Source organism: Melospiza melodia, chromosome 3, assembly GCF_035770615.1.
Source record: "Melospiza melodia melodia isolate bMelMel2 chromosome 3, bMelMel2.pri, whole genome shotgun sequence".
Taxonomy (NCBI): Eukaryota; Metazoa; Chordata; class Aves; order Passeriformes; family Passerellidae; genus Melospiza; species Melospiza melodia.
Window position 1 is genome coordinate 103,363,630 of NC_086196.1, and position 14,470 is coordinate 103,378,099.

At 43.9% G+C, this 14,470-nt stretch overlaps 1 protein-coding gene across 6 annotated transcripts in view; it reads right to left on the minus strand.

Annotated features, from left to right (window-relative positions):
* Positions 1-1,076: 1,076 nt before the first annotated feature.
* The window catches only part of ATL2 (atlastin GTPase 2), a 40,236-nt gene continuing 26,842 nt past the window's right edge, over positions 1,077-14,470 (minus strand). For 2 of the 6 annotated variants that reach the window (XM_063152395.1, XM_063152401.1), the window contains exons 5-14: positions 14,157-14,207; positions 12,016-12,072; positions 11,339-11,431; positions 10,944-11,082; positions 9,984-10,111; positions 7,806-7,862; positions 6,947-7,018; positions 4,853-5,284; positions 3,615-3,629; positions 1,077-3,504 (exon numbers count right to left, since the gene is read on the minus strand). In XM_063152395.1, the coding sequence (XP_063008465.1) occupies positions 3,397-3,504; positions 3,615-3,629; positions 4,853-5,284; positions 6,947-7,018; positions 7,806-7,862; positions 9,984-10,111; positions 10,944-11,082; positions 11,339-11,431; positions 12,016-12,072; positions 14,157-14,207 (1,152 nt within the window). In that variant the 3' untranslated portion in view covers positions 1,077-3,396. The remainder of the gene's footprint in view (positions 3,505-3,614; positions 3,630-4,852; positions 5,285-6,946; positions 7,019-7,805; positions 7,863-9,983; positions 10,112-10,943; positions 11,083-11,338; positions 11,432-12,015; positions 12,073-14,156; positions 14,208-14,470) is intronic. The other 4 variants (XM_063152396.1, XM_063152400.1, XM_063152397.1 and 1 more) reach the window with 4 other exon arrangements.

Genomic DNA, 14,470 nt, shown 5'->3' on the forward strand with positions numbered 1-14,470 from the left:
AGGAATACTGATTGTAAGGGGTTGCCCATGGAGGTGAGGCCACTACAGCTTCATGTCCCCACAGCAGCAAGGCTGAGCCAGCATTCCCACTGGGCACACAGGGAATGTGCTCACGCCATCCTTCCAGGTCAGTCTTCAGCACTGGGACAACAGCACCAACACCCTCACCCTGTCTATGGTCACCATGAAGGGCTGTTGGGGACAATACACACACAGGCTCTGTATCCCTCCAGAACTGGGCAAGGAGGGGCAGCTCATCCAGGATCCAGCCTGGGGATGATCACCAGTCTGCTCCAGTAGCCAGCAGATGGACATGGCCCCCAGCTGCACCCCTGACATCCCCACAGTGCCTGCTCCCAGCAGCTGGCCTTGAGACACAAGTCTGCCCTCAAGTGGCCCTTGCAGAGCCTCTCTTGCCCCCCCAGAGGCAGTCACACATGAAAATGGAGCCCCCAGCCCCCAAACCAGCCTAGACCTTGTCCCTCATGCAAAAACAGATGTGTCCGGCCAGACCTAGAACTGCTCCCACACCTGGCTCCCTTACCCTCCTTGCTGGCTAAATCCAGCTTGCTGTTCAAGTGGCACAACCTCACTCCAGGCTGCTGCCACTCCAAAGTGCAGGTCCCATTCCAGTGCCTGGCACTTTGACCTCTGTGCCCACAGAGTGGAGTCCCCTTTTGCAGGGAAGGGTGAGATGGGGTTTACAGTCAACAGGGCCATACAAGGACACGCTCCAGCCATTTCCAAACCGTTTCCTAGACCTGGTTAGAAGTCTTTGTGACCCCTCCCCTCCCCTTCCCTCCCACAAGCCCGAGGAGATTTTGCATTCATGCTGCAACTTGGTGGCACAGTGTTCAGGAACTGCACCCATAAACCCTGAAGAAGAGTCTGTATAAAGCCTCCCAACTCCTTGTCCACATGCTGTGAAGAGTTCTGCTTTTCCCATCTCTGCAGGGCACAGCCTCAAATCTGACCTGCACCTTCCTGGAGACCAGGAGCAGCAAGGGCAGGCATGGCCCTGTGAGCCCCCCTGTGACTCATTTGCTTAGTAAGAGATTAATCACCAAAGCCCAGGCTTGTTTGAATAACAGTATTTAATCTGTACAGGTTGAGATATCATAAAATGCGACATTCCTACCTCATCTTTAGCATCATTCCCCTGGAGCTGAGCCCTCACCTGCAGAGGACAGGTAACCACCACTCCCCAGCAGTTCTTTGCAGTGCAAAAGTCACAGTGCAATTGCTTTAGTCCTAGACAGATGATTTCCCTCACTCAAGAGAGGGGAGATGTTAAAGCTCAAATGTTGATGAAAATTGTTACCATTTAGGAATGCAAATAACCCAGCTATTGCACACAGCCATTTCCAGCTGAAACTACAGCAGTTAATTGTTTAGCTGCCTTTACACTCCACACAGTTGATACTGATTTAGCCAAGAATGAAAGTAAAGCCAGTAACAAGATTTCAGAGTGATACAATTGTCGGAAGGCAGAATCTGACAAGCAACTCCACAAGTCAAAAGCGTGCTTAAGAACAGCAGGAGGTTTTCCTATACAGGGAGGGGGTATGAGCTGGACAGAGGTCACCTTCCAGAGACAAGCATGAGAGGAACATCGGCTTCAATAGAAAGCTATGAAGTACAATAGAACAAATCTGTTCATATAATTGTCAGGATAAGTATTTGACATAGTTTATGTAGTAGAATACAATACTTGAACATCTTTTAAAAATAAGCACGGATTTCATTTAATATATACACAACTGATTTTAATCATGTACTGAAAATAAATTACAGGAAATAACTTTAAAATGCAACAGAAGACAAGAGTTTCACAACAAACATTCCCATTGATTTTTCCAAGGGGGTGAGAGATTGCAGTGCTCAAGGCAGGTAAATATCACAAATATATCAAAAAACTTCAAATTGTTGATGCATTCACACATTTACATGAGCCACAAACATTCCTTTACAGGAACTGCACTTAGCTACCACAGAACCAGGTTTTGCCATAAACTACAAAACTTTGATACAAAATCGTATTTATATATTTATATTTCATATACATGCCCTATCTGTGATTTCTTAAAAAATAAAAACTAAACACACTGTACAGACAATCCTAACTCATTGCTTGGTAGCTGTAGGCAACATTTTTGGATGGAATTTCTTCCCCAGTAGAATTAATGGCAATATTATATACATGAAGGCTAAACTGCAGAAAAAGACAGCTCAGTTCCGATATGCACCTCCCTCGGGACCAGGTCTGCGAGTTCAAGGCGAGGCACCCTCTGTGCTGAGCCACTGCCTCCCTGACAGCCCAGTTCTGCGTGAGGAACCAGCACATGCATCTGTGTAACACTGGGACAAGGCAAGAAAGCAGGAGACGCGTTGTAATGGAGGGGCTGCTCCGACGGCTGCACCGGCCGCGCACAGAAACGCTCGCGGGAGCTGCCGGGGGTGGTGCCGAGCTGGGGCCATCGGGGAGAGCACAGCTGGATGGGGCTGATCGTGACACGTCCCTGAAGTCAGCTGCTGCAGGGGACGGGCTCCCCTGTGAGCCAGAGCCCGCACGGACTCACAACGCTGGGGAAGCTCCCCCTCCCTTCCCCCAAACGCGTAAAACTGAGCCGCTCCCTCCCACCCCAGCGGGCTCCATGGCACCAGTTTGTCTGAGAGCTGAGCACTGACAAATGTAACTCTTCCCCGGTGATGGCAGCAATCTGTGAAGCCAATCACACTAAACTACTTCTACAGTTGATTGTAAACTTTGGTTTATTTTTATTTATTTTTTTTTATTATTGAGTTCTCATGGTACAGCAAGCATGTCTAGGATGAGAGGGCAGAGTTGAAGAGGAGACGAACTGTCAGTCTGTCTTTAGTCTGGCATGGTGAGCCACCTGCTCGGTCAGGCCTGCTTTGATAGAGTTTTTTACAGACTGCCTCATATGATCCTCCATCAAATTATCACTCATGGGCTTCAACACCTGTGGAATGAGAGATGTGCAAAAGAAACAAGAAAATGAGGTAACCAAGGAAAAGAAGATATAAAATCATATAAAGAGATGAGATTTGAAATCATGAAAAAACTTAGAATGATGAAGTCTGACACAAAGTGGCATGAACTGAAAGAGAAATGAATTTTGCTGCTCGAGTAATGAGGTTAAAGCAGTCACATGCTATGGACACAAGTGATACCCCTCCTACACAGCAGTATTTCACTGAATTCAAACCACTTTACAGTTCCTAGAAGATGGATGTGCAATTCCATACCCCATATGCAGCATCAGTCTGGTATGGTTACAGCATTTATGCAGACCGGCCCAGACGGTCCAGCTTATTGTCCTATATGTGTAAGTGTGAACACTTCAGATACAGAAAGAAAGTTAAAAATACTGGCTAGTTTTTCTTCTTGTTATTGTTGGATGAGAGTCGCTGTCGCGGCACTGATGTGAGAGCACGACGAACCGTTCGGCGTCTAAGGACTTCAAAGAGTTTGGAAAACACCTAAAACACGAATTCAGCTGTTAGGAAAAAGGGCTCTCACAACACAGCAGAAACTCAATCAAGTTCAGAAAAACAAAAAAAAAAAAACCTGATTGCCAGTAACTTCTCACCTTCCTGGGATTCCTCTGAAGCATGGAGGGAAAAGAAAGGCAGAGATTCAGAAAAATCAACAGCAAGAATGAGTATTTAATCAGAGTGACTCAGACAGGACTGCAGTGCTTTGCATGTTACTGGTGATGCGCAGCTCTAACAGCAACACTGCTGAGGGCTTTTGGAGACCCCCTTCCTCCAGCCCCCGGGTGGCAAGCTCCTGCCAGCATAAGCCAAGCTCTCCCCCTCCCAGGGAAGGCAGCAGCCAAACCAAGCCTTCTGCGCAGCAGCAGCTCCAGTGGTACTGGAGAGCCTCAATTTTAATCACTAGTCAGTGATGCTTACTCAAGATTTAGCTACCAATTTATTTACTGATGCTCATTTCTCTATTTTTAAGAATCCATTTTTTCTACTCCAGTGTAACTCAAAGCCTGACTGGGACCCTCAGCAGGTTGCTCAGATAGGCCTAGCGTACCAGTGCCTAGGATCAGCCTTGAACACAGGAATTTTCCAGCTGTGGAAGCAAGCATCTGTGCAGAAGGCTGCAGTTAGTTATCTGCTCATGCCTCACAGGACACACTTTAATGTCACCCCAGATAAGCTCAGTGCGCCCTTTATTTCCAGTAACAACAGCAGCAAAGTGCTTTCCTTCTACTGGCACTGGACAGAGCTAGTCAGAATGCTCCAAAAACTACTGCTCAGAAATTCTCTGCATGGACCTTACTGGCACAGTTAAGTTTAGGCAGCAAAATCTCTATGCAGAAAGTTTTCTCCTCCAGCTCTGCTGTCCTTACACTCACATCTTTTCTTTCAGGAATTTGTTGAGTATTCCTTGCAAACAGCAGTGGCACCCACTGAAGCTGTCACAGACAGCACAAGTCTCCCTGATGGACAAAACCTGCTGTGCACCCTCTGGTAGCAGCTGCTGAAAGCCATCACTCAGCCAGTTCTCTCCAAGGACTAATCAATTCCTTGCTCTGAATAAGGCAAGAGTTTTGAAGTGTCCCCTTTGCCATCTATGTAACCTTCTGCACCTCAAGTAGCACTTCTTCAATAATATCCTAAGCTTATTTAACATTCCCTGTGTGCAGCATCTGTTCCTGAAGAGAGCAGTCACACTACTGAGCAGATTTTCCCTTTGGCAGCACTAGCATTTTCTATTAGGTCTAGAGCAGCTTTTCCCTCTCAGCACTGAACAGAAGCTGTTTGATTTGTCTGCTCAAGACAGCAAGATTTTGCAATAAAGACAGATACCAACCTGTTCCCATATAGCTTCAGCGATCTGATCAATGGCTGTTCCAACTTCTCTGAATTCCCCAGAGTACTTAACGTATGCCCAAGTACAAAACGATATAAGAGCCATCCCCAGCACGAGATTACACAGGGCAGCTATGGAGTTCATGCCAAGGAACCCAGTCAGTCCTGAGATTATGTACATGGCAAACATGACTGCAAAGAGAGTGGCAGGGGTACGAGCAGCATAAAAGATGTTTTTGCCATCGTTGTGCTTCACGAAGTTTGCATAGATCTCTTCAATTTCCCCTTCCAGTTGCTCCTGGTAGCGCCGGCAGAACTCCTCCCCTCCCATCTTCTTGACGGAGCGGAAGTGGCGGATGGCGCTCTCGCGGAAATCCTGGTGCTTCTGCTCCAGGTCCGACGGGGCAAGGTAAGGCTTATCTCCCCCACACACCTGAGGGACAAGCAGACCCATGGAATCACACCCTGAGAGCAGCTGCCCCTTGCTGCCCCCTCGGCTCCGGGAGCCCCAGGCCCAGCCAAAGGGATTCTGGGTCCTGGCAGGGCAGGAGGCTCACCCATCCAGCCACACCCAGGCCCACAGCACAGGAATCAACTTCCTCTGTTCTCCTCAGGCAAGCCCAGAAGGACAGGACAACAGCCACACACACATCCCTGCTTTCCCCCAAAATGATTTCCTCCACATCCACCAAAGCTCCCTGGAAAATTCCTACCAGTCTCACCCTTCAAAACAGATTCTTCACATTGCCCAGAGCACGTTAAACACCAGGAGCTGCTGGGGGATCAAGAGGCCACCACACAAATAACTGCCACTGTTTTCTTATCCTCTGTGACACTGCACCTGTTGTTCCTTACATTTCAGGTCACTAGGAGGACAGTATTTTGGTTATGCACACTCAGCAAAGGAGGGCTTTGGTTCATGAGGACAACTCAGAAGCTGCAGCAAGAACTACCTTTACATAATCGAGTTTTAAATCCAAAGAGTTCCCACTTCTGTTCTTAAAAATAGAAGTTTCAGAGCTGTGTCAGATCAAGAACATCATATGAGACATCTGGATAAAAAACTATTCCATAATTTGTGCATATCTCTACAGTGATATAAAAATATACAGTACTGGGGAGCATTACTATGGAAACAAAGTCTGTTTAAAAGAACATCTGTTTCTGTTTATTCCCTGCCCCAAGTTAGAAACCTTACTGCTACAGAGTCTCAACAACCATTGAAGATTCAAGTTTGGAAGGCAGACTTGGCACTTATTATAAACAACACATTTACTATTTCAAGACATTTTCCAAAATGGAAATAGAGGAGTTCCCTTAAACCAGCAGAGCATTCTCCAAACAGCCTGCTAACAAATGGAACTGGCTTGTCTGCCACTAGCACTAGGTCTTACTTTAATTTCAAAACAACTACTTCAGCAATTAAGACCACAATTAGCCTATTAATGGGGAGCTATGTTTGTAGCATGTTCTCACACCTACTGGTCTTTCTGGTTGTACAGTTTCACAATAAGCACAGTCCTGTTAAGCTTTACGAGACACGTAATGGTTTTCAGAATTTCCTATGATAAAACCTTGCCTACCACTACATCAAAGTATGAAATCCATCCAGCATTCAGCCTAGAATCATATCAGATCACTATCTTCAAGAGAAGAAGCAAGTGGGAAATTACATACATAGGTCTTCCAAAGTAATTCTTGTCTTCAAAGGGGTTTCTTTAAATTTTTGAATCACTTCAATGCTTGGATTTTACAGCTAATGAATGGTCACAATTCAGAAGCATGAGACTACAGAACTAGAACTCCACCCCTGTGCAAGCCTGACACATGTCTGCTCACCTGCTTGTGCAATTCATGCCACAGGGTTTTGAGATGCCTGTCAAGGGCCACAGAGGGAACTAACAGGTGGGAACCCTGCACACACACCCATTCTCAGACCTCCCCAGCATCACAGCCAGGCTCAGAGAGCAGAAAACACACAAGTCCTGGCCCTGAGTCACCTTCCCCCACTGAAGTGCTCACACACAGAGGGCACCATGGAAGCTGAAGGCCTGTGTTTGCATGCAGGTGTTTAGGAAAGGTTGTGCCATCATACCTGCTCCATGCCTTTGCTGTACAAGTCTTTTGCTCCTGCCACAGCAGCAAGATTGTTCGCCTCAGCTGTTGCCTAGAAAACACGGAGCATCCTGTGTCATTCACAGCATTGCCAGGTTTTACACAGCACTGCACTCCAAACATACCCCCAAAACCTCCACAGCTCCTGATGGCCAGGAAAAGGCCACACAGAAATAAGTGAAGTTCAGCAAGAGACATTAAAACATATTGCTGCCTTTTTTCGGCTTTCCAGCACAGCTGCAAACAAACCTCAGCTTGCTCCTACAGGCTTTTCATCATGAGCAATCTCTTCTGAATGCTCTACTGTTAATAAGCACATAAGGATCACTAAACTATTATATTTTAATCCTGGCACTGGATTACTTCCAGTACCCAAGAGGAAAAAAGGAATCTGGGATTATTTCTACATCATAAACGTACAGTTTTGGTCTTAATTGTAACTGTCAAGTATGTTAAGAATTTAAGTCTTATTTTCTACCTGTGTCATGTCAGGGACAATTACTGTAGTTAAAGCTGCAAGATGTCATTTTCTGGATATCTCCCAGCCAAACAGCAAGTTACAGGAAAACAATGCTTAGACAGTAAAGCAGCTAAAAAACACAATCAACCAGACAGAACCCAGCTTTATGTGGTTGATTTAATTTCATTTGGTTGCTGAAACTGAGGGAAAAGTACCCAACCACCACAGTTCAGGTGGCCTTCAAAGCACACAGATCCTTCCAGAACTACAGCTGTGGGGGGGAGACTCAGGCCCACAGCACTCATGATTATCCAGTTGCAAAGAACTTATAAAGTACACATCATCTAATAGTCAGGTTATTTGAAAGAAAATAAAATACCTGCAGCATAGATTTCGGATGAGGTAGCTCCTCTCCTTGATAGATTTTAATGTAAGCCTGGGAGAGAGAAAAAGAGTTTATTTTTCTAAACATTTATGTTTAAGGAGAATAAGAAATGAGGCATGATATAAAGACAGAGCTCAGATTATTTCTCTATAATAATGCTGAATACTAAATTATGCAATTTTCTTCACAGAAGTCTGGCAGTTTTTTCCCCCTCACTTTCCTACACCTCAGACTGGGGCCCAGCAGGGCAGCAGAGCACCGTGAGGAGACACCACCACTGTCCCAAGATGTGACAGGTTTTGACAGCAGGTTTCTACTCCCTCAAATGCATAAGGTCTTTGCTAGACAGGGAATCTTCACCCACAACAGAAGAGTGGAGATGACTACCCCAGCCTTTCTGGCAAGAGGTCTGCTCAAATTTACCCCTGTGCTGGGAGAACCAATATGTACATTTCTCCACATGCCTTGATCTACTGTAGTGTAGGAGGAAAAAAAACAGATCAAGGCACTTTGTACAGACAGAGCTGAGCAGACAAAACACTTCCAGAAGCTAAGCAGGCAGCCTACCCCACTGTGCCCCACCCCACTTATCCTCAGGGGTCCTTTCTGTCCCCAGGGTTCCAGGGGGCTGGAAGAGAACACACACTCCATTTCTTGTCCAGCCCCCACAGGCTGGGCCCTGGCACAGCTCCTGGGGACAGGGAAGTGGGGCACAGCAGGCAGCAGCAGCCATGCCAGGGCCTTGGACAAGCTGTGCAAGTTACACCAGCAAGGCCACTCTCAGCCCCTTGAGGGGAGCCTGTCCTCTCTCTTCTCACCACTGCTGCCTTCCCTCCCTGCCCTGGCTGCCAGCCTCAGGCCTGAGGATTTTCTGCTCCAAGGGAGGAGAGAACAAGGTTATCAGGGTCCCCATGTACTCAGTGCTCTCGGGTGCAGAACAACCTACAAAAACATATAGCTTTATACAGGACTCTGTTCCCTTGACACCCTCCTTGCTCCTGCAGCTATTTCCTCCAAGTAAAAGCCCTACAGCTCCCAACTCAGGCCTCACAATCTCAGCTTCAGATGCACAGTCCCAAGGGAGCAGGCCTCTTTAGTTACATAAGCATGGCATTTCTGCAGCACCCCCCAGCACTGCACCCCAAATGGATGCAGGATGCAAATCAGCTTTCCAGCAGTGGTTTTACACTTGGGTTTTTAGGATGCAGTCCTTTCTAAACTGCTGCTGAACTTGCCCTGCACTGTACCTGAGTGGGTCCTACCACAGAAAAACTGGAGCACACAGTGGCATGCAACCATGTAAACAGAGAGTGAACCTCTGTGTTTCCGTGCTGATTTTACACTTGCCAGAACAGCCCACTTCTGCATCCCATACCATGTCTTTCCTTCAAAAAGTTACTTTGTTTTACAAGTGAAATTAAATGAGTTCTGGTCTCAAATTCCTTCTTGCATAGTTCGTTTTGTAACATCACCCCAACTTTTCTACCCCAAAAGTAGCAATGCAAAACTCCTGTCTTTAGGAGACAGTGGCATCATTCCCACCAAGCCAACTGTCTAAGTCGTTCCAATTCCAAAAAAAAAAAAATAAGGCTACACACACCAGACCAATCCCTGGTGATGCAGAGATTATGTTATCACATTTCTGCTGGTGTCACCATGATACCAAAAAAGCTCAAGACTAACAGCTGTGAGTATCCTGCATAAATATTTCAGAGCACAGTGGTGCTACACATGCAAGTGTTTAGAAAGCACCTTCCTTGCATGTTAAAAATCCAGAAGGGAGTATCTGAAATTCTCATTGCATTCCTATGAGTTTAAGAGCTGTTTTTCTATCTGTAAAAACTACATGACCAAAACAAAAAAAAAACCTAACTGGGATTTCAAAGTAGGAAAAAAATATCTAATAAAGCTTGAGCTATCTCAGCCTACTCACAGAGAGGAAAATTAAAGCTACCAACCCACAAATTTTGCTAACAGTAGCTTGCAAAGAGCTGCACTGTTAGGAAGTAGTGTGCCAGTTCTGGAAAGTCAGAGTAATGAAGTGAAAATAAAAGTGAGCTGATCAGTGAGTGTCAGCCTAGATATCTTATCTTCTCTGGGAACAACATGGCCTAAAATTAGAATACTGTCTTTTAAGCTATTAACAGAAATAATTAGTATGAATTTGCTTACCTTGAAGTATTCTACAAGATCTCTACAGGTCACCTTGGATCCACTAATCTCTTTTTCTACCAAGTTTTCAGGGGCAAGCAGTAACGGTATCAAATTCCGCAGCTCATTCTTAAAATCCTCATCTATATCTAGTAAAATTCAATCAATTTCAAGAAAAAAGTGGTTAATTTTCAATCTTGTATCTCCTAAAGGAACACTGATAGCCCCCAATTCTTCTAAATCTACAACATCACAGCTTTGAACTGCATTTTTAAGGTATTTAAAGGCTTACATGCATAATATAACTTTAGTAAATTCCAACTACTCCTAATGTACCAATCCTAACTGGGACAACAAGATGCCACAGTCCTTTCAATATTTTAAATGCATTTTTCCAATTACACCAATGCCCAATGACCTCACATGGTGTGCCCTCAGCACAGCAGGGGCTGGCACCCCACCACTGCAACTCACTGTTACAGCCTTTGCCATCCTGATGCATTCCCTCTGTTGGGGGACACACATCCCTTGGAGGAATCCAACTGCCTCCCATTCTGCAGTAGCAGAACCCTGTGCCTTTTATCTCAGCCATTTCAGAGCTGACCTGTGGTTCAGCAAGTTCTTAGAGAAAAGCCTTTCCAGAAAATAAAGTCTTTAATCTTGGGAATTCTGCCCTCTGGAGCCCCTAGTTATCTTTGGAATCTCCATTAAATGACCTTTAAGCATGTCTCAAGTTATCAGATTGCAATGAACAGCTAGACACAAAGATATCCATTCCCTCTCCCTGCTTAATTCCTCTACTTTTAAACCACTAAAAAGAGCACACAATACACATTTCTAAATTCTGCAGCTTCACCTTTTAGCCTTCTATTTTCCAGTCAGGCATTTCAATAGCTAACCATTACAGTGCTTAACTTTCATCATATAAGAAAACAAACTCAGTGATCTGAATCAAGAAACACAAAATGAAAAGCTTCCTACCATTCAATCTCCCATCAAAATTTGGATTTGTTGCAACTTTAAGACCAGGGTGGGGCAACAGGAAACACCCAAGATTACTGAAACAGGAGTGAATATGCTTCCTTACATTCTGTAGCTCTTCATGTTGGTTTTGCTTTACCTGAAGGAAAAAAAGGCATTAAGAACTGCTACCAGTTTTACAGCACTGCAGTTAAGATTAACCATCATCTTAAAAGCAGTAAGAGCATAAAAGTGTGTTTAAGCTTTTATTTCTGAACCTAATAATGTCAACTTTGCCTATAAGTAGAAACACCACAAATGTATTTTATTAGCACAAGGAGCCAGCTCATGATGCATCATTGTCTTGACAGCAAAGTGTCACTTAGATCAGAACAGGACTACTGGAGATAACTTACCTGCAATCTTTTCTCTAGGAACTTTCTTCCTCCTTCCAAGCCATATGCATGTTCATAAGGATAACTCCAATCTCTAATTAAGAACATTAATGTCTGCAACAGGAAGAACAACAGCAGTGAATGGTTTGCATCATTCCTAAGGTCAAAAATTTCTATCACATGCAATTATTTTAAGTATTTGGCTGCTCTAAAACTAAATATATTACAGATTACAAGCAAGAATACTATGTAAATGTTTGAGTATATTTGGCTGCTCTAAATGTAGCAGCCTTGTAGTTCTGTGGTGCAAGTGTTTGCTTGCTTAAAAAACCAACTAAACAGAACACCCACCACCAAGCAGGACCTTTTCTCAGAACCATCTACCACCAGCAAGGACCAACCATATCTCAGAGTAATAAAAAAGAAGGCAGCACAAAATCACAAAATTTTTCTCCTTAACACCTGCATATCACTTGACATTTTGATTCTTTTTATACCTTATAACTCAAGCACAAAACTATACTTGCTCAACCCAGCATTTTTCCATTGGGTTTTTGCAAAGCCATGTGGCAATAGTGAAGGAAAATTAGTCTTGCAAAGAACTGGTTACCTTCAGCCCAACTAACTGATCTGCAGAAATTATCCTGAGCTCATTTTCTACATATTCAACTGCTTAAATCCATTTAACACATAGTTACCTGAAACGGCTTTTGGTAGATTTCTTCCATAGCTAGTCTTCCATATTCTGTAAACAACTGAGAGAAAGAACAGTGTAAGGATGTGCCACATAGAAAACACATTTTTCTGCTGTGAAATATTCTATTACGTCACTAAAAAATAAATCATTCAATCTTGTATCTTACTATAGGTTTCAATCTTATGCCTTACTACAGGTTGAGAATGGCAAACAATCCTCAATAATGAGTATACCAACCCTCAATAAGATTCAGGTAGGAGACATGATTCCCACAGGCTTCACAGTGCCATTCCTGAACTGTCAACACACTGCAGTTTTAAGTGGGTGGCTGTTGGGCTATTCTCAGAGAAAAGCTAGCTGCATTTCTCACCAAGCCAGCTTCCAACACTTGCTTCCTAGGCTAAGGAGGTAAGCCTGACTAACATTTGCCCCTTACTTCCCACAAAAGGTTTATTCCTGGAAATCCCAGGGAACTTGGCTCTAGCCAGTATATCAGACATTTAAATACAAGCCAAGTTCAGCAGCTTCTCAGATCTCTGCTTCAGCTCATGACCTTAACTAATAATTGTTCCTTCCCTCCAGTAGAAAGGCTGGTATCAGCTGTCTTCCTCTGACTGCTTTCACCATCTTTAAAACAGCAGCAGCAGCATTCCTTGCTGGCCAAGCCACCCACAAGAGCAGGAATTAGGGACTGTGCTGGCTGCCTCAGCACAGGTCAGTACTGGCAGGGCTTGATCCATGCCAGCCTCCTTACAGATACTGCAGGTTGAGATGATGGAAGCACACCAGAACTCTGCAGTGCCAGGCAATCATTATTCTGCATTAAACTAACTCCTGGAGTGTCTCAGGTAGATTATGGCTCAAAGGGCAGTTCTGGTGTTGATCACAAGAGCACCTGGGAAGTCACAAGATTAATTTAATTTACAAGCCCTTGTCACCCTGAGCAAAAGCAGCTGTGAAGTGGCCAAGCACCCACAAGAGTCTGGTTTCTTTGACCCAAACTCTTTACCTCATTCACTTCCCTGCTAAATATAAAAGGCAGTCAGAGACTAACAGTATTTCACAATTATACAAATTCCTATTAAAACAGAAATTCAGAATTTCCTTCCCTTAGATCATGATTCCCTGCTGCAACTTTAAATTGTATTTGTATTTATCATCCTTATTTATCCTTGTATTTATCATCCTTCAAATCTCACCCTCCAGCAGAACAGAGATAGATTGTTTTATTCAGATGACACTGAACCTGTTAAAGGACCAAAGTCTTGAGGGAAGCCTGGCTTTCTAATAATTTTTGTTTTCACTGCTTGGTTGGGTTTTTTTGGGGGTGTGGGGGATATGGACACAGTGATACAACCCTGCTAATTGAGAACAGCTTCATAAGAATACTTTTAGTTAGTGTTCTTTTACTTCCAGCATTGGCAGCCAGTCTGCTGCAGCACTGAAGACACACAGAACAGTTTTAAGCTGTGACAAGGTCATGGCCTTGGCATTTGGCAATACACAAGCTACTCTGTAAAGCTACAGGTTTTAAGTTAAGGAGATAATGTTCTTGCACCATTCACAAGAAGCCATAATTCAGTGGCCTTTGACCACAATGTTGCATTAGAGGATAAAAACCCCATGGTGAAGAGAAGACATTCTCCTGCTTTTATTTCCAAGCAGAATAAAACTCTGCAGAAGTTTCTCAGCTGAAAAAACAGAGATAGTTTCTGGGCAGAAGACTCTTTCTGGCCTGACCCAAACTCCAGCACTTCCTTACAAACTGCTTATGAAATAACATCCATTTTCCTATTTTAGGAAAAACATGTAGCACTGGAATTTCACCATTAAGGATTTCCATAAACAATTTTCCTTTCTCGTTTTCTCAGGAATTTAAGAACTTGCAATACAGAGAACAGACTTTAAGAGAACCAGCCAGATTAGAAGCTCATACTATTTTATCTCTACATTGGCACAGCAGAAGCATCATGGAGTTGATGCAAACACAGTTTTTACAGACTGTACCAGTTTTAGTATCAGGTCAAATTCAGTGTTTTACAACAAACAGCTCCCAAGTCAGTTATATGAATAGTAACTTCCAGAACATTGTCAAAACTATCAGTTCAGAAGCAGTTTAACATAAATTCACCATATTCCTACCTGCAAGTGCTGAAGGTCATCTTCCTGAATATTCTGAGACAAGTTGTATACCTGCAAGAGACAATTACAGCGTCACATGAAATCACTGTCTTACAATCATAGTCTCTTTCACACATTGAGTATATTTGCTCCCTCTAGAAAAAGTGTAACTACCCAAAAGTCAGCAAGTAGAAAGAAAGGTGTCACAGATCACACCTCAAACAAAAGTCACCTCCTTATTCAAAAATGATTCACCAGAGCTAACTCCACAGGACAGAAGTAATGCTCTACCTACTCCTGTTCCTTTTAGGTTGTGGCATGTCTGAAGAAAGTCA